Here is a 20,401-nt window from a genome sequence, read left to right on the forward strand (position 1 = left end):
AAGACAAACTTTAGAGATCACTCTGATTCCTCGTGCAATGGGAAGAGCAGCTGCAGATGATCTTTGCTAAGAAAGTCAAAGGTAGCATCGTAAGATGATGAATAATTGCTCACCTTCTCCTCGATCATCTTCATCAGTGTTTCCGAGTTGCCCGCTTTGGGTATCTGCAACTCAATTATATGGCCACAGAGAGAAAGATGGCTAGTGGTTACCCTGACGCTTGTAATTTCCATTCCTATTATGAGCAAACTCTTCTTCTCTCTTTCCAAGAGTCATTCTTACATCTCAAAGCTGAGTTGCATTACATAACTACAAGTTATGGGTTTCTTGTCTGCCAAATTTCATATGGATTTCAGTACAATCAAGTGTTCCAGTCTATGCTAATTCCTGCTCGATGTACAGCAAGAGAACAAGAGTTACCCAGAATTAAGCATTCGCATTTCGATCTTCATGAAAATTGTACTTCGATTACTCGGTTGTGCATGTAAAATTGGTTCTGGTGGTTCATCAAACCAAGAAAGACATCAGCAGCAGTGCCTCTCACCGACGATGTTCCTTCAACGGGTCGACTTGGGCTTCTCCTTCTCCGGATTAGCTGAGTTTGGACTTCCAGATGTGTCGGAGGAGCTACTGCTCTCCCCAGCCTGCGCTTTGTTCGATATTAGATTCCGAAGCATCTTCTTCGGCGTCGTCGTGCCTTTCACCTTGCTGTCACCACTCTTGTCGTGACCACTGCTCCTGCTACATTCATGTCCCTTCACAGAATTCAGGTCCCCAGTTGCGACGCCGTCGCAGTCATCCTCGGTGTTGGTTGTGATGGCCGACCTCGAGCTCCCGTATGAACCACCACTCTCAGCACGGCTGGCGGCGGAAGTCGATACCCGCATCTGCTCGAAGTATAGGACCTGCACCACCGACCGCAACGGAAGGTGCTCGTTTTGTACAGCGTGTGCGCAAGCATCCACCGAGAGCTTCTTGCAGTCCATCAGGCTGCATAGCTTTCTTCTCTCGCTCTTGCTAAGGCCTGGATGTTCCTGCTCGTAACATAAACGAGAACAACAAGACCATGCATCAGCATTATAGCTTAATCCAAAGAGACAAATCTAACCTTCGCAATCACACCGTCTAACCCAAAAAAGTACCTTGAGATAAGTATCGATGGCACGATAAAGCCCATCGTGCACAGGTCTTGAATCACTCGGAACAAGTTCAGCAAGATCAATGAACTTGGAAAGAGGTAAATTAGGGTCTTTTGCAATCTCAGCAAGATAGTTATCAACCAGCTTGGCTACAGAGATCTTGGAGCTCCCTGAAGCCAGAGCTGTCTCGTCGGTTGCGGTTGGACCGGGATGATCTTCGTTGTCGGCCTGCATTATGAATTCTTCCATTATATTGAGCACGGTGTCAACATCATATACTGTCTTCCCCGAAGTACTATGAATTAAAAGATCGGAGACTGAAGCATCCTCTAACTGGCGGCCTATTCGCTTCACGAGTTCCTTCTTGCAAGTTTCACCACAATTCAGTAAGCTTTCAGCTCTTAGTAACTTCAGAAGGAAACTGCATGAAACAGAACCCTTTTCTGATGGCAACAGCGAAATGATAGTCTCCAGCCATGACGAGCTCTTTGTGGCATCAATGCCATTTCTCGCAGGTCCTTTGCCCAAACTTGTGAACCTCTTGTATGTATAAGCTTTCAGTGCTTCCCCGATAACTTCAGAAGAGACTCTCCCCTTGGCTTTGATGGCCACTATGATCCTCTTAAAGAAGTCCATTTCAAGTTCACATAAGTCCTCAACCCACCAGTCCTTAGGCACTGAATTTTCCTTCCTGACTCCGTTCCAGTGTTGTTCATTGGGACCGTTTTCAGATGGAAGCTTCTTCCTGTTATAGGTATATGACCATTCAACTTTGGAAGCATCAGTGGATGCCTTGGAGGCTACAGAGTCTATGCAGTGGCTAATCAACTTCAAGTCTTCAGCCCATGGCAAAAGAGACCTTGTAGTCTGGAGAACTATGATTGAATCTTTCCAGCCATGGAAAATGCTAGCTCTGAGGAAGACTTCAATTTTGTAGATAAGGTTCCCTTTCTCGACAGTTTCGTGCATTTCTAAGTACTCAGCGGCACATCGAGCAGCGATCACATTGTGAGCATTGAGTGTCACAGTCATACCATAGCAAAATTTGGCACAAATTTCAAATGCAGCAACACCGCCAGGAATATCTGAAATGCAAATCTCATCAGTTGCTTCGTTGTTTGTAGTCATCAGCAACTTCTGCATGTAGTAACTCTTGGACAACAGGGGAAACTGCATGTTCAGTTGGTAAAGAAAATCCAGCCATTGTAATTAGAAGTTTGAAGAGCAAATAAAAACAATTAAACCAGCAGAACTACGAAAGCAAACACGAATGATTAAGAATAGAATAGTGGGTGATTTTTTTCTTTCACATGAAATGCTGATGCCATCATTTTACAGTATTGTAAATCTCTAATTATATTAATGGTGTTCTAGACATGAAGAAAAGCATAATTAACACTAAAGATATAAGGCAAGCGAGCATTCATTTATATTTATTTATTTACAATGAAAAAGTTACTTGAAATGGGTGACAAGTAATCCAGCATTACATGAAAATTTATACCACCCACACTTATTGATGATGACTGGATCATTGATCCTAATGTTACCAGGTAATGATTATGCTAAACTTGAAATCTTATTGGGTATTATTATATAATAATTAGTTCAACACCAAATGCAAACATCTCAGGAGCAATGTTGAGTAATCACAATGGGTGATGATGTCCTACCTCTACTGCTACTCTTTGGAAGAAAGTGTTAGTACCTTATGCAAATGGAATTTGATATTGCCCACATGGATGATGATATCGGCTGCCAGGTCGGTTGCTACAAACCTGCAAAGATAAGCAAGTCCTTTTTATATCATGATAGAAGATATTTTGACATAGATAACGTAAAGCACAAGTATAATCACATTTTTTTTCTCAACGCATTAGGAGATACCATTACAGCAGCTAAGTAAAATTGGAAAGGGACTTCAGCAACAGATTGAACAAACATCACTTGCAAAATCAAAAGCTATCAGAAAAGAATATGTGCTCCGTTAGATTTTGTAAATGAAGCATTAGTCAATCGTTCTATTTAGTGCAAGAAACAGTAGTAGAGTATTATTTCTACACACAAGCATCAGCTAAACCCAGTTCAAAGTTCAGAGAATTCCCTTTGTTCCTGACCAAGTGAGAAGCGAGTTCTAAATTGGATAATAGCCTATGTTGGCGAGCATTTTCCATATGGTTATAAACATGAAGCATAACTGTATCTCACTTCACGCTCATGTGTCTAAATGTATATCAAAATGTTTCGATCTGTTGACAGTATGACATTGTTTATCCAAAGTCTAACTAGTTTTCCTTCGCCTATTTAAGCAAAGAGCATGACAGAGTGAAATTTGGATAGGCATCCACCACCAGAAGAAGAAGAAATAAAATCTAAATGAAAATTTATAAAATAATCCAGGAAACAACATATATAGGATACTAATAGGAAACTCAGAAAACATAGACCAGGGATGACTAACCATTAAATCATGGGAGATGATTTCTTGTAAGAATCTATTATTGTACAGGGATCAAACTTGAAATTTGTTACCAACAGGTATTATTACCGATTAATGAAATGTTTAATCAACTTTAAGGAAAGTTTTATGTTAGTAAAGGTAAAATAAGAAGAAGAAGCAACTATCAACAAAAAAGTTCACACTTATAATGTTACTCTTCCATTATTGTCCTATCATGTGAAGCATATTAATACAAACCAGCCCAACTTATCTTATATATTCTTAGATTGGTATCATATCAATACATAATCATCAAGATTGGTAAGGTATCTCGCTCTTCGTAGAGGAAAATGCATCAAAAGTTATGATACCACCAAGATAGCTTCTTTAGAACCATATTATGTGAAGCATGGAAAAGGAAGCAAGACAAACGCAAGGGCGCAAGAGATCACTAATATTGCATAAATTTTTGTATCATATATAAAAGACATGTGTAACACCAATACTTTCCACTATCTAATTTGTACATAGGAGAAATTGAATAAATATTTGAAAACTAATAATAAGTTGTGCAATATCAGATTCACTGACAACAGATCCCATAATATTTATGAGGGATGCCACATCTGATTTAAAACAAAGAAGCATCAACTATACCATATGAATGATACAACAAAACAAAATTGCAGATGTATTATGCTTTGATGAAAAACTTGGGAGAGACACTAAGAATAAATGGCCTTCACAAACAAAAGATCAATTTTGTCTTAATTAGCTGAACAGGAAATGTTGCAGAAAGCAGACTTACTGATGCTTGCTGCAAAACCTGAATGAGAAAAGGCAAAATAGGCATTTTTGTGAACCTTTAGTGGTAATTATAAATCAAATAGCCCTGATATGTTAAAATCCATTATCTGTGCTTACCACTAAGAGTTGGGTAAGGCACATATTCCTACCTAAATCTATCTTATTACTAAGATTTTGGTCAAACAATGGCCATTAAGAAGTAATCTATATCCACAACCAGTCAGTAGCAAAGGAAAAGGGAAAAAAAGAATGTTTCCACATAATGTTTGAGAAAATGCAGACAGGAGGAAAAAAACAAAGTGCAAAAAACATAATGCAAACAATGTATAGCACTCTAAAAAGAAACATAAAAATCCCATATCAATGTAAAAATAAAAAGAGGCATCTAATACCTGATATCCTTCCCATCACTCTTAAATGAATCAGGCTTTGATCCGAGCTTCATAAACTTCATCCTGGAACAAAAAGAATGCACCCTCTCCTCTACACTTCTGCTCAACTGATGCCACCCTGCATTCCTTGCATCTAAGGAACGGCAACTCTTATAAACAAGTGTGTCAGGTGCTCTCAGAGCATCATGCGTGGACCTACTGTAGGAGGAAGAAGACTGAGTATTCCAGCCCTTGTGAGTCTGCAACAGCAATAATTAAATAAGCAGAGTGTTGCAGAACAGAGCAGATCAGGAAAGGATCAATAAGTTGACACAGCCATTTCCCTTTCCCTCCCACTTGGTCGAGCAAGCAACCAAGAGATGCGGTCTAAGGGAGAGGCCTTGCTGTTCCCCAGCTCCATGGCAGAGCTCACGCAACCTGGCGCAACTTGGTCAGGCAGAGGAGACACCAGCACCCTTCCCTCTATTTGATAATGGTGGTGGTGGCTCTCCGAAGCTTTGCTTGAAAGGTCGTTAAGATCTGGCGACTGAAGCCATGTTCCTCGAATCAAGCTGCTTCAGTCGTTGGGATCGAATCACCTGCGACGCCATGACAGCACCTCTATGTGAGGAGGAAGTGGAACTATGAAACCGCAGACAGAGAGAATCTTTTTCTTCCTTTTTTTCCCCCATAAAAAAACAATGAGGAGTTCAAGGATGCCATGACAACTGCTCTGGTGAAGGAATCTTGCCAAGTTGCAAAAATCCACATGAAAAAGCATATGGAATAGTTGCATTAGAGCCAGGAAGGCATGTGATGTTGCATGCACTTAGTACTATAAGGCTTGAACGTGGTACTAAAAGCTAGAAAGGTTTGAATATAATATGCAGCCAGCTTTTGGAGCAAGAAGAACGGAGAAGACCGAGCTGAATCGCCTGAACTCTCAACGTAAAGAAGACAAAGGAAGATGATGTGCAAGCAGTTTATGTTCTTGGATAGATAGACAGCAGTCGCTGAAAAGAAACCACAAGCAAAAGAGAAGGGAACGGGCTCAACAGCCAAAACAGAGAAAGATCGAACAGAACTAAACAGCAGAACAGAGAACTCAGATAAACAAGAATGAGCTTGCCATAACCCACCATGAAGTGCCATCAACATCAAACAAGAACAGCGGCAACAGCGGCGGAGTGAGACATGGCAGGAAAAGAAGCCATGGAAAGAAGCAGGTGTCCTCAGGCTCTAAGGACGGCACTCTTCCAGCAGGTGGAGGTCCATCATGCCCCCTCCCATGCCCGCACCTTCTGGGCCACTGTCAGTCTTTCTCTCACCCCCACACACCACCGCCCCGAGAACACAGACACGCAACAGCAGCAGCAAAAGGAGACGATATCCTTCGAATCCAATGAACAGGACAAGCCAAACAAGTGGCTTCGTCCTCTCTCTCTCTCTCTCTCTCTTCTGCTTCCTCTGCTTTACACTCCATTTATTGCACCTCTTCATTGCTTCAGCTTCCCCAGTCTTTCTGTCATTGACATTCTTACCCCTCGCTTGGGTAGATATTCTCAGCAGCCTTAAAAGTATAATAGATTGGGTTAGATTGGACTTAACATACACCCTTTTCCAACTCAAAGTCAATGCAATTTGACTTGGGTTGGATTCTTCCATTAACCAAAATTAGGTTACTATTAAAGTTACTGATAAATGAATTGGATTGAATGATGTAGAAATAGATAGATTTAATTAAAGGCATAAATACAAATATTGGAACTAAATACTGTTTTGTGTCATTGGGGGTGTTAAATAGGCACAGAATCTAAAAAATTGGATCATGATTGAACATATGAATCTAACCTTAGATCACAAACATCAGTATCATTAACTCAACCCTAGACTGTAGTAGAACACAAACAACTATTTCCTCTTATCCTAAACAATTTGATGCATTCCTTTTGTAAACTAAGGGCACAAACTTCAATGCATTGAACTGGTCATTGAGACCAGATTGAGCAGCCATCGAAGAGCAGCAAGAGAGCCTGACAGCATGTAAGTTTGAAGTACAAGAGATTTTGTTCATCTTTGTCTTTGTTTAGACTTAGACAACAGATGATGAGAGATTTTTGTCTTTGTGTTTAACTTCTGCTCCCATGAGAGAAATTGTTTTCTGCAGCAAACAAGTGAAGCAGAGGAGAATGAACATTATACATATAGTTTTTACCTCTTCTTCACCTATCTCTCTCTTCTCTCTTTTCATTTCCCAAGGCTCAAACCCAAATTCATCAATATTATCTATATGTTTTATTTTTTATTTTTTGACATGATATATAATTATATTTTTAATTATTGAATTGATAATCTCATCATCTAATCCATCAGTTCAGCCAATGATCCAATATTTATATCTGTAGGTGAAAAGATGGATATTGAGGCCTATATATATATATATATATATATAGGCCTGAATCAAACATCATACCAGATAGAAAAGGATTGCAGTGACAGCAGCAAACCATTATCTGCCTTGAAATGAGGATATTAATAGCATACCATTATCTGGCTTGAGTATAGGTAAATCCATAAACCAAGGTGTTAAATCAAGGCAAAACAGAGGACAAATCTTAGTGGGACAACAGAGCATGATCCAAACACAAAAGGATCTCCCCAGAAGGGCGCTGCAACAGTGCAAGATCCTGCACATGGTGTTTTGGATGCAGTGCTATTGGCCTCACCTCAGAAGAAGAATCTGTGGGTCTCTGAATAAAATAACAATTTGATCTCTTGAAACCCCATGATCTAGAACAGGGATAGAGGGGAGACAAGTTCTTCTTATTTTAATGTCTTCTTCCTCTTTTCAGAGCACAAGATCTGGTGCTTTGTGCAATCTGATGTGTTGGTGTTGGCCACATTGCTGCTGCTGACTCTGGGAGTTTGTGTTGTGGGTGCCAGAGAAGAGGCAAAAGGGATGATGATGCTTCATGCCCACAAATCTAGATGCCTACCAAGACTAGATGCCAAGAACATGTTTGATGGCTATCTCCTGCATGAGAACAGTCTTCCAAGCACTAAAGCAGAATGGGGTATGTTAAATTCAGGTCATATGAGATTGTCATGTAATATATACATCTATCAGAAAAGACTAGTTGATTTTATTATCTGAAACAGTAATGGGGTTGCTTTATTTGCTGGATGCAGGTGCACAAAAAAATAGGCTATACTGATGCTTTGGTTCATATTTTTTGGCAAGAAGATCCTTCATGATACATGGTAAGGAATTCAAGATGAGCAGCTTTAGTTGTCATCATCATATCTACAGCCTCTGTATTGGTATTCTTCTTTAATCCACACTAGACGGTGGATTTAGCTTTAAATCAGCTTTTACTGTTCTCAGTTAGCTCAACTGACATCATCACTTGCCATTAGCAATTAATATATGGAAGCTGTCATTTGTCAGCCTAAGAAAGCATAAAATTATTGGGAGAGTGAGATCACGGTTTAGTTGATGTCACGTGCCTCTTTCTTTAATTGAAAGTGTCTCTTTAAACCTACTTTAAATTCATTCTGAATAACGAATCCAAAATTAAATCTAGATGGATTGGATAGACTCAAATATCTAAAAGAATTCGACCCGCTATTATTGTCGTTGACTTGTTTTTTATGTTTGTTCTAAGATTGGGCTTATCGGTCATATTCTATTCATGATTTTTTTTAAATATAAAAAATGACTATAAAAGTTAGAGGAGAAGAGTTACTTACTTTATAAAAATTATTAGGAGACTTATCAAAATGATTGAAAGTAATATATTCATCGTATTAGTAATTTGTTTAATTTTAAGGATAATAGACTTAACATCCATCACGACTCGTTACATAAATTAAAAAGATTGATAAACTCGGAAGCGTACGAGAAAATCTTAAAATCATGTAGAATAAAGTGTTTGGCGTGTTTAAGGCCCTCCAACATAACGTAAGTTTCGACTATAATAATTCATTAAGTCAAAAATGAGTTTTTAATAAGTGCAGTATATGGTCAGCTCGTTATTGGGTACAGAGAATCACACACATATGATAGGTGTTACGATGAGTAGAGATTTATATATAAGTTATCCGCTAAAACTCTTGTTTTATTGGATGTCTAATAAACCTTTATATTATTGGATCTTATATATGAGATTCAATAAAAGCTAATAAGAGATTATTGGATAGAGATCTACTAATCTAAGAAGCTCTAGTGAAAAATCGAAGAATCATATTCACATTGGAGCAACCACGGTCTTCTTGCATAGCGGCTAAAAATTATCCTTGTATGGGAGGAGAGTAAGAGCAACAGGGGTCATCAACAAATCATGAGTCGTTGGCTACTACATTGATCATCTCCTTTTTTTATGGTAAAACGAAAGCAAAATAACATCGGTGCCATGTCCGCAATCTACACTCCTTATAGAGTTTCCATATCTTTGGAATAATAGATTGAAGAAGCTCCGGAGGAAGGGTATGCTCTAGGAACTTACCATAGATAGCAATGTCTCCAATCCTCCCTAGCACTAGTCACTTAATAAGGTTTGGAGCTACTCTCCTAGATACGAGGCAGGGCCTCCTCACAATGACTCCACTCCTCTTGTTGCTACTCTAGGAACCCCTGAAAAGGTTAGCCCAGATCATTAGAAATAGTGAGACCGATGCAGAAGAGCCCCGAGGGGGCAAAGATTAGAGGAAGGCGAGGTTGTCATCGAAGGCTTGGGAGCTTTGTCTCAAGGAACGAGAGGAGAAACTAGGAGAGCGCATGTTGTCGGCCATCAGTAAGGCCAACAGCACAACAATTGAAAGAGCATTACAGTGCCCCCGAATTATTATTTGTTATTGAAAAGACAATTCTACTCATGAATTAAAGCTTATTCTTTTTGCAACACTATATTCTAAGATCAGTGGTGCAAAAAGAAATAAAGAAAAACCTAATAAATTTTACTAGAAATGATCAACGATATTAGTTGTTTTTTTTTATTTATTCAAGATATTTTTCGACAGAAAGATCAAAGGCGAGAAAAGATGTAACCAATCTCCAGTTAGGATATTACGACTTTCCTATTGTTCAAAAAGTTGTACCTGCATCTAATCCATTCACATTACGTTAAATTTGGCTGACCCAGGTAAATTTATATCATTGTAAATGCATAGACAAACAGCGCTGAGGATGGAACCAACAACAATATTATAAGTTCATTTCGCACAATATCATAGCAATCAAGACAAAACAATTCAACGAAATCCAAAAGGAGAGCATCCAGAAAACCATCTCCAGATAGAAGAGCTTACACTTCAATAGAAAAAGGAAAACAAATTACATGATTCACAAAGATTATAAATTGCAAAGATGACTTCATAAAAAATGATTCAAAAGAAAATTGGTTTTTGAAACATCACCCGTAGTCAATACTAAAAGCCTAAAACCACACTCTGCAGCATTTGAATGTTTGCTATGCCTCGCAAAATTCATAGAAAGGGAATGGGCAGTATCAAAGACAAGTTGGTATTCTACATATGACCACCACATAGACCAGCGTTTGGGAAACTAAGACAATACCTACTGGGCCTCATCTTCTGGTATGCTTTCACCAAGACTGCGCTGTGCCAATCTGTAGTACAGTATTCCCATTGTTGCCATACATGCCCTGCTCACAAAACAGATATCATATAAATCTCAGTCTTGAAGTTAAGCACTACAAACATCCTGTACATATCTATGAGAGAGCCAGTAAGTTGCAAGTTTTGCTCTCTATCAAACATATAATGTCAGTTGTTCATGAGTTTTTTTTTTAGTTGTTCATGAGTTGAATAGAGAACAAATCATATTAGAAGAACTAGAAGAGACACATATTTAATTGTCCTCAACTTCTATGTCAACAAAGTTTCTGTCTTTCCATAGACACCTGTTGAAGCAGTACTACAGGTAAATCAGAGAACAAATTATGCAGGTCAAATTCAAATTCAAATTCTCACTCATAGACTCCTGTTGAAGCAGTAGTTTTTCAATTTAAAACACTTTCCAAGTTTTGTTCAATAAAATGGGGAAAATTTCACATATATCCCTCCAAAGTTAAATGATTTTAGTATTTGCTCCCCTAAAAATTAAGGTTAGCATATATATTCCTACAGAATTCAAAAACTTATATAGATATCATTGTAGTTAATTTCGATCAGTTTATCATTAGCATAATGCTATTCTTGAAATGTCCAATGACACTAAAAAAATTCAAAAATATTACCCATATTCCTATAAATTATTAATTTTTGTATTTATTTACCCCTTTAACTTTAAGTTTTTGACAAAATCATTTAAGGGAATTTTAGGAAATTAAATTTTAATATTTCATAAGCTTATTGGTGACCATTGTTATTAGTGGTTGATATGGCATAAATGAATGATTAAACATTTCAGGAGATATATATGCAATGTCTAAATATTTGGAGTATATATATATATATATATATATATATACACACACACACACACATACATAAATATTTAAAGGGATATATATGCTACATTAAATTTTGGATTATACGATTTTGAAACTTTGAAAGGTAGATGTGTAAAAGCCCCAAAAACCAAAATTGAACTTCAAATATATGGTAAGAGAAGTCAGAGAAAATACATGATTGCCATGATAAGTAAAATTTTCCTCGGGTCCATTCTTGAAGATCTTTGATGTCGTATTCTTCCTTCTGGAATGCTATTTGCATTAGATTCTTTGCGTGGTGGTGCAGTCACTGGCAGAGTAGGCAGTGCGTTTGACCAGAAAGGTAGTAACATTCTTAGAAACTTGTGACCAACTGGACCTGCAATTAATATCAAAAAAACCTATATCATGAGTTTCTTAGCAACCAAAATGCGTAGAGTTTCTTAGCACTTACAATTTATAACAGTGAAATCTAAATGAAAGGATCTGACATATAGCTTACCCCGCCGTGTGTACTTTTTGTTTGTTCCATCTTCATCATCAACATAGTATGATGTTTCTGAACTTTGCCTGTCGACATGGTAAGTAGGCTTTCTTGTAGTAGCACCAGGCTGTATGTCAGACACAACACATCAAATATCATGATCATCACAGCACTTATGGAATAAGTCATAGAATAACTTCAAATACAAAATAAGTCACAGCACTTGGACATAGAGCTTATTATTTCTCAAATATCACTTAGGCTTACTAGACTCGTGCTTTTCACAAGATGGTGATCTTGATTTTGCATGAATTGGTTTCCTAAAGCATCAGGGCCATCAACTTCAACAATCTCTGGTTCTATAGGCTTAGAGGAACCCACTCCAATAGTAGAGTTATATACTTCATCTGAGTACTTATCATCTGTCACTGGCAAAGATAATGTTGGTCTTGAATCTTCAACAGGATCAACCGAAGTTGCTCCACCTTTTTCTGTGTCTTCAACGGCAGATACATGCACAAGTGGGTCAGAAGCAAATGCGGGAGGAGGCACACGATTCTCTACTGCAGGAAGTGAAACTAGGTGATTTCCAAATACATTTTTCTCGAGTCCACTCTGCAATACAAGACAGAATGCAAAATAAATTCAAGAGCATGAAGACAATGATATTATAACTGGAGGATGTTTGGAGGAAATATAAAAGCATCTAAAAGAGGTCCGGCAACAATGCAATTTTAACTCAAAAAATAATTTTTGATTAATGCGAAAGCATAAAGAGGAAGATATGGTGTTCAATGAATGAAGGTTCAGTAATTGTCCATCATCATCTCTTGGTCAGTGATGCATCCCATATAAGCTAAAAGAGTACAACTTAATCATAGAGATTAACCCAAGATAATTTTTTTAAACAAATTTTCTGCACATGATAAAAACAATTTCATGGGCACTTTCTGTATATAAGTTTAGGGTTAGTTACAATAAGTTTAAAATATAGAGATGATAAGATGGTCTTATTTCAGGAGATGATTAACTAAAGACTCAGTTGGCTTCTTTATCAGTCAGTGTCCTATAGAAGAAAACAATGTAATCAGCTAACGAAAAGAGACAGATGTAACAAAAATATACCAAATAAAGAGGAATTTAATTTTGGTTTGTCATTCTTCTATCAACTTCCTCTTCTTTTTATGGTACTTCATGCTCCTATCTCTGTGTTCTCTTGGACCATCCTTCTAACATTTCATAGATTTAAGTCATATTTCTTATTATACTGAATCTTCTCTTCTCTACTAAGCTGCATATATGGTAGTCACGAACATTTGAACTTCACCATACAGATGCTTTCACGTATTATGCCATCCTGACTGTCTAGCCTACTGAACCTGAAGGCATAGCTTATGTGTCTAATTAATTGGAAGCTTCTTGTTTAGCCTATACATTTGGTAGATTTAAATAAGTTCAAGCAGATGCTTTAGTGGCATCATGACAGGCACAGCTTCTTCCTATATTTGTAGGCCAATAACCTTTAAGGTAGTGTGACCCTAGCTTAATCAGAAAGGAACTGAACAATTGGAAATTTTTACACTGATTGTGCCTTTTGCAATTTAAAAGAAGGATAAGAATAACAAAACTTGTATGCAAGATAAAGTGTCATAAGCTGACGTAAAAGAGTTAGAAACAAGCAAGAAAGATGACAAAAAATCTCTAGAAACAAGCAAGAACAAAGAAGATTATAACATATATAAACACTGCTCTTGAATGAAATAGAACAGAAAGGTCTTGTGCTGATTTCTGGGTTAAAAAAAAAGGGCAGATGCCAGAAGTGACACTAAAAACAATAGCATTGTTTACATATAGCAGAAAACAATATCGTGATATATAGGGGCTTGATCTAGCATAGCAGTTAAATGGCAACATACTTTGTAAGACAAAACAAACTTGAATACAGAATATGAAATTTTGAATAGGATAATTCAAGATTATAAGTATCCAAAGCTGAGATTATCCAGCTAACAATTGTTCTGCAAAATCCAAAAAGGCTTATAGCGATTGAAGAGATTGGTATCTGCTAGTCCATTGACTTAGCCATGTATAAATATGATCAACATAATTAAGATCAATAATGTAGTTTGATGTCCCAAATAGAAACAAACAAATTCCTCACCTGCTTGATTGTTCACTATTTAATAAAAAGTTTCTATTATAATTAAAAACAAAATGAATGGTGAAAACTTGATAAAGCCACCTACATAGACATGTGAAAGTTCACTTTTTGAAGTTAGAAACTTGGGATTTAGACATTCATGGTACAAAACGAAGAATATGCTAATCATGATTTAGGAAAAATATGAGAGTTACCTGTATTATTGCTTCCTTGAGTTTTGAGTGGAGAAGAGAACTCGTATCTTTGATGCTTATAGGAGGCCATATCTGCAAAAATGTGCTAATTCATTGGGAAATTCATCACTGCTTTCCAGGACAGAATTTTATATCATAACATAGAAAGCAGAGTAATATCTAGTTCTATGACTAAAGCTGAAAGGAACCAATTCTATCCTTGTCCTTTCCTTATGTTTATCAAATGAATAAGCAAAGTCTTCCTAAACTTATAAGCATACAGGCCACTAGAAGATCATAAGACACTCAATCTTTTACAAAAAGAAAAATAAAGAAATAAATTCTTGAACCTGTCGATCCAACCATTTCAGTTTGACCCAATCCATTAAAAAGGTCAGTCCAGTTCCTTGACCCACAAGCAGACTGAATCATGTACTGGTCAGTTGTTATCTACCCTTACTACCTATCTGAACCTGAATTAACCTGCTTGATTCCCAGTTTAAGGTTGACCAGAAAAACTCCTGGCAAATGGAACTGGTTGACTGTGAAACTAATTAAGTGATAAGAGAAGTGAACGATTTTTTTTAACGATTTGACTAATGCCTTGAGTTTGTTCAAACCTTCAGATGTGTGACTTATACAATTTCCTCAATAGACTACTAAAGATGTTCACACAACCCACTGTCAAGCAACTCAAGAGTTTCCTGTGTTTTCAACCTAAATTCAGACCAACAAATTCCTTTCTAAAGTAGCATTTCCTCTCCAAATTATTCTACAAATTTTCCTCTAGATAATTTTAATTATTTTAATCTTTTACAAAAATTTTTATACCTTTTTCTTTCTTTTCATGTCAAGACTATTAAAATTTAATCTGAAATTGCAAAAACCATGTAATTGATTAAGACATTGCTAGGACAATTGCATAGATGAACAGATCAAAAATATATAATTATTTAACTCTTGTCATTTAAGAAAAACAAAACAGTCTCTTAATCCATCACTTGCAAACTGAAGTCTGTTCTGCAACCAACAAAATGTAACAATTCAAAATTTTGCTAGAATAACTTACAGGGGAAGAACATGCAGGACACACATATCCTGCAGGTGGAGTTTGAGGTGAGAAACTTTTAATATGTGAGACCAAGCAATGTGTGTGCATAAGATCTGAACGAGACAAACACAGAGAAGTTAATATATTGTGAATTGAGGTAACTTTTTCTTTTTAGAAAAAGTATACATGTAAAAGTGAGAAGCAACATACGCAAGCAACCCAATCGAGTAGTTTGATCGGTTCCAGCTTCCAATGCAGCGTTGCACAAAGAGCATATTGGGGGCCAGTTATACTCCCCATCAACTACCCAATCAGAATATTTTTTTACCTAAAGATTAAGAAAGAATCAGTGATTTTATAAAATTGGTAGGAAACAGTAAAATGTGTAAGTAATAGAACAATAAAATTGGTGAGATAGCATTTTATAAAAAAAATTAAAGAACAAAAAAATAAAGAATCTACAGTTAGTATGAAATTTTATGAGATTAGAGGCTCAAGAAAAAAACACATTGGTAAATGAATAATGTGAGTGCAACATCATTTTCATCCAATAGCTATTGGATAATAAAAATATTTCATATCAAAATATCAATGACTAAAATTCAACAAATATAGGTATTCAGATATATAGCTTTCCTTTGGAGCATACTTTGTCGACGAAAGTGAAAAATCAAAAGGACTGGTTCCTCTAAGTAGTGACTAGCTACCAAAAGAAGCAAAAGGTCCAATTGAGAAATTTGTTGCAAGTCCAAAGGCTTCAAGTTTAGAACAAACTGAAATTCCCAGTTGCTCCCGATCCCCAATTGTTTATAGCAATTATATGCTCTAATTTATGAAGAATTTCCAGAACAAGTTCAAACAAGATCCAATATTTGGAACCTTGCATGAAGTCTTTTAGACACAGAAAAACATTTATGAACAGTAATGCCATGGGCATATTTGATGCGAACAGTTGTTTCGGTCTTCACATCGAGCACTTGATAAGCATAAATTTTGCGAAGAAGGTGATTGCAGCCATGGGTTTAAATATCAGCACTGGTACCCATATTGGAACCTTATTGGATCAAGTACAGTTGAGAAATGGCACAGTAAGCCTTAGTGTACTGTTCAGAATACAAAAAATCATTTATATATTATTACTAATCAATATAGTTGTTGTTCCAATGTACAAATGTGGTATTGTTAGTATTTCATGGTATTGTTGCTAGATCTTTTTTTCCCTTTTTCTAACACTTTTGGAATGAAAGTATTATATTTATTTTATTAGTTTACGTTTTTATTGCTATTGTTGTCATGCTTGTTTTGCTTATTGCTCTCCACTTCCTTTTTCACCATACATACCGTAGTTTTTTATGTAGTGTAACCACCAAGGATATTTGCCCGGAAGAATAATCTGTGCTCCAGTGCTAAATTGTTAAATCCTCAATGCAACATCTCTAAAAATATTACATGTGTGAAGAATTTAGTATGTAATGCTGCCATCAAAAGTCCTTGTGGAACATGACTTATGCTAACCAAGCTATCAAATGCAAGATAGATATCAAGGTTAACAGTTAATACTACACTAATAATCTTATTAAAATGTCCAGATGCGACTAATGACATTCTTGTTTACACCCCTAGTTGCAGTTGTTGAATCTCGGATTTTGATGATGAAGTCAATTGTCATTTGTTATCTAATCTATGTGTTGAGATAAGTGTGCAGGATTAACTACGATGAGAGTAAGACAAGCAGCAGGAGTTGCGCCGGAGTCAAGATCATGATCACGTTGGGAGTTCGAGAGTTCGACGGAAGTTCGGACGGTCGTCGGAGGTTCAGAGAGAACAGATCCGAGAAGTCCAGAAGCTTGCCAAGCGAAGCTCGTCGGAACTCGCCAAGTGGATCGTCGCAAAGTCCAGGAGTATGCCGGATGTCCGCAGAAGGATCACCGAGGGTTATCGGTTGATCGACGGAAGTTGGCAGGAAACTCGCCGGAAGAAGCGATTGACGCATCGGAGCAAGCTGCAGAAGTTGTCTTAGAGTTAATCGTAGTTAGCATGATGATTAAGCATGAAAATGGGAGGTGATCCCATTAGCTTAATCTTGGGGCAATTGGGCCCCTGAAAAGATTCAAAGTGGGCCGAATGGAGTGAACCATTCGGACCCTGATTGCACCAGGAGGTGCAACCGCCCCAGCCAGGAGGTGCAACCGCCTGGGCTGTGGGGTTGGGAGGTGCAACCGCCCCAGCCAGGAGGTGCAACCGCCAGGGCTGCAAGGCTGGGAGGTGCAACCGCCCCAGCCAAGAGGTTGCACCGCCAGAGCTCAAGTTCCGAGCTCTGCCAGGCGATGCAACCACCGAGCTCAGTCTTCGAGCTCTGGCAGAGAGGTGCATCAGCCTGAGCTCAGTCTCGAGCTCTGCCAGGTGATGCATTCACCAAGCTCAGTCTTCGAGCTCTGGCAGAGAGGTGGATCAGCCTGAGCTCAGCTTGGAGCTCTGCCAGGTGATGCAACCACCGAGCTCAGTTTCGAGCTCTGCCAGGTGATGCAATCACCAAGCTCAGTCTTCGAGCTCTGCCAGGTGATGCAACCATCGAGCTCAGTCTTCGAGCTCTGGCAGAGAGAAGCAATCGGCAGAGCTCAGTCTTCGAGCTCTGCCAGGCGGTGCCACCTCTCCAGTCGAGAGGTGCAACCGCCTGATCCCAGAATTCTGGGATTTGATCGATTTGATCGTTTTGAGCTCGAATTTTGAATTGGGTTGAGGCCTATAAATACCCCACCCATTCAGCACTGAAAAGATAACAGACCTACACCGAAATCTTGATCTTTTCTGTGATTCTAAGAGCTCAAAAGTGTTGTAAATCCTTTAAGTCTCCTCCTTCTGTTCTTCAAGTTTTCAGTTGTAAAGTGAGGAGAGAAAGGTCTGTAAAGGTTGTCTCCTGAGCCTGTCAAAAGGAGAGAAACTGTAAAAGGGCAGTTAGCCTTCGCCCATTGAAGGAAGGCACCTAGTTGACGTCGGCAACCTCGTCGGTGGAGGGAGCCAAAAGTGGAGTAGGTCAAGGCTGACCGAACCACTCTAAATCTCTGGTTTGCGTTTATTTTCGAGCACTTTATCATTACTGCAAACCTCCTCCATTGCTACTGCTCTCTGCGCTTTCACGAACAAGTTCTAAGTGCTGTTCTTCCAAATCTGCATTCAGACGTAAATTCGTATTTTCATACATTACAGTTTACGTTTACGTTTGATTCTGCAGAACTGTTTTCCGTGCTTTTACGAACGAGCTTCTTTGCAGTTTACGCTTACATTTTAATCCTATTAATAACTGCAATCTGGCCTCTGCGAGTATACAAACGAGTTTCAAAGTTTAGACGTAAATCTGCGTCTAGACGTAAAACTGCGTTTAGACGTAAATCTGCGTTTAGACGTAAAACTGCGTTTAGACGTAAATCTGCGTTTAGACGTAAATCTGTGTTTAGACGTAAAACTGCGTTTAGACGTAAATCTGAGTTTAGACGTAAATCTGCGTCTAGACGTAAAACTGCGTTTAGACGTAAATCTACGTTTAGACGTAAAACTGCGTTTAGACGTAAAACTGCGTTTAGACGTAAAACTGCGTTTAGACGTAAATCTGCGTTTAGACGTAAATCTGCGTTTAGACGTAAATCTGCATTTAGACGTAAATCTGAGTTTAGACGCAAAACTGCGCTTAGACGCAAAACTGCGCTTAGACGCAAAACTACGCTTAAACGCAATCTGCGCTTAGACGCAAACTGCACTTAGATACAAACTGAGAATTTGCTTTTGCATCATAATAGTTTTTGAACGAACGCAGCTTTTGGTTTTTAATTATTGTAAGATTTCCGCTGCACTAATTCACCCCCCCCCTCTTAGTGCTCTCGATCCTAACAGCAGTCAGTAAGGTAGCACCATATCGTTTGTACTTCAAATGTCCAGGCAGGAGAAAATAAGTCTCTACTCGTAGTACAACAGATTTAGATGATTACCACGCAGATTTGATGTTCTGGGAAACAAATGCATTGACCGCAAACAGGAAGCTTGTGGACGAAACAATAAAGCCTGGTTGCCTGTAAATTTAATGCTCCATTAGTTTCAAGAAAACCACACGACCGAGAATCAAAACCGCTTCTAAGAATATAAAGTAAAACAAATTAATCCTGCTTCGATTATTGAGCGTGAAAACGTTTTTTAACCTTCGAAAACAAATGGGACTTCACCTACTGAAAGAAACTCAAGAATCAAGAGAAGCAAATCCGTCGAAATCCTGATTTTGCACAACCTCTTCTCTTACTCAATATAAAACTACCTGAATTTAAGCTAAAGTTTACGCCCCGCCAAATCGATGATGACGAAATTTTCCGATGATAATGAAAACCTAGTGGAATCGAATAAATGCCTAATAGATCCAATGCTAGTACGTACGAATTCGACCAGAAAGCCGCTGTTATATCTCGAAATTCCGAAAGACTAATTAAATTCTCAAAGCAACTGGCTTCCGAGTTCCAAAATTCGACTCGAAACGAATCGAGGAACCGAAAAATGACGATATGAAACGCATAGTACAATACCGTGGCGCTCAGCGAGGGCAACAAGAAAATAAACGAAATTGAATCCGGGTACCTTGCGGCACTTGCAGACAACCATCGCATCGATCGAAGATCCCGCGAGGAGCGGCGTGAACGGGGAGCTCAATGGATCAGAGGAGGCCTTGGATTTTAGATTGGATCAAAAGGGTCGCGCGAGGCGAACAGATCGGGGAGAAGGACAGTTTAAGAGACCCCCGAGCGGATGCGAAACGAGACGGGTGCGTCCGCGTCCGAGTTACGATGGAGCGGTAACAAACAAAGAGGCGGTGTGTTTTGATCTCAAAGGACGTGATACGTGAAGCAATATTAGCAGTCATCGACGCCGTTCATTTCAGATCGTAGGGCCGTGATGTCTAGTGCCTTCGTTATTGCTCCGTGATGATAGTCTTGACCGGTTCGATTCGAATCGGAATCGTATCGAAATCGAATTGACTCGACGGTTCTTTGGTTCCAAATTAAATAGATAAAACGATTTAATTATATTTATTAATTTTGAGAATCGAAACCATCCGTTATAGTTAGAATAAATGATTTTTTTTATTTTTAAAATTAAAAATAATTAAAAAAATCATAATGCTAAGGTATTATGATTTTAGCAATCGATTCCGATCCTAAATGATTTGGTGCCAATTCTAAAAAATTTAGGAACTCAATTCCAAAACTGAAATCATGGGATCCGAAATCATGTCAAAGTCTACATGAAGAACGGAGAGGATTCAAATGGATTAATCATGAATTCT

At 38.2% G+C, this 20,401-nt stretch overlaps 2 protein-coding genes across 2 annotated transcripts; both read right to left on the reverse strand.

The window, feature by feature from the left end:
• Positions 1-238: 238 nt before the first annotated feature.
• Positions 239-6,182, reverse strand: LOC103981146 (BTB/POZ domain-containing protein NPY4). Its single transcript, XM_009397763.3, has 6 exons — positions 5,897-6,182; positions 5,196-5,356; positions 4,779-5,017; positions 2,848-2,917; positions 1,143-2,309; positions 239-1,034 (listed from the first exon to the last, which is right to left on the reverse strand). Exons 3-6 carry the CDS (start codon positions 4,838-4,840, stop codon positions 558-560), a joined length of 1,776 nt encoding a protein of 591 aa, XP_009396038.2. The 5' UTR covers positions 4,841-5,017; positions 5,196-5,356; positions 5,897-6,182; the 3' UTR covers positions 239-557.
• A 3,867-nt stretch (positions 6,183-10,049) lies between these two features.
• On the reverse strand, positions 10,050-19,909 carry LOC103981147 (uncharacterized). Its single transcript, XM_009397765.3, has 9 exons — positions 19,696-19,909; positions 19,062-19,142; positions 15,289-15,406; positions 15,097-15,191; positions 14,049-14,120; positions 11,961-12,308; positions 11,712-11,820; positions 11,405-11,588; positions 10,050-10,420 (listed from the first exon to the last, which is right to left on the reverse strand). The coding sequence occupies exons 1-9, from the start codon at positions 19,717-19,719 to the stop codon at positions 10,333-10,335; spliced, it is 1,119 nt and encodes a 372-aa protein (XP_009396040.2). The 5' UTR covers positions 19,720-19,909; the 3' UTR covers positions 10,050-10,332.
• Positions 19,910-20,401: the final 492 nt, after the last annotated feature.

The sequence above is a fragment of the Musa acuminata genome, chromosome BXJ3-4, assembly GCF_036884655.1.
Source record: "Musa acuminata AAA Group cultivar baxijiao chromosome BXJ3-4, Cavendish_Baxijiao_AAA, whole genome shotgun sequence".
In the NCBI taxonomy this organism is placed as follows: Eukaryota; Viridiplantae; Streptophyta; class Magnoliopsida; order Zingiberales; family Musaceae; genus Musa; species Musa acuminata.

Excerpts from the sequence above, each read along its gene's own strand:
- LOC103981146 (XM_009397763.3), bottom strand. The coding sequence starts at position 4,840 with ATGAAGTTTATGAAGCTCGGATCAAAGCCTGATTCATTTAAGAGTGAT. Across the intron at positions 2,918-4,778 it reads AGTGATGGGAAGGATATCAG|GTTTGTAGCAACCGACCTGG; the intron begins GTATTAGATGCC and ends TTATCTTTGCAG. Across the intron at positions 2,310-2,847 it reads TCAAATTCCATTTGCATAAG|TTTCCCCTGTTGTCCAAGAG; the intron begins GTACTAACACTT and ends CTGAACATGCAG.
- LOC103981147 (XM_009397765.3), bottom strand. The coding sequence starts at position 19,719 with ATGGTTGTCTGCAAGTGCCGCAAG. Across the intron at positions 19,143-19,695 it reads TTGTCTGCAAGTGCCGCAAG|GCAACCAGGCTTTATTGTTT; the intron begins GTACCCGGATTC and ends TTAAATTTACAG. Across the intron at positions 14,121-15,096 it reads GTCCTGCATGTTCTTCCCCT|ATATGGCCTCCTATAAGCAT; the intron begins GTAAGTTATTCT and ends ACATTTTTGCAG.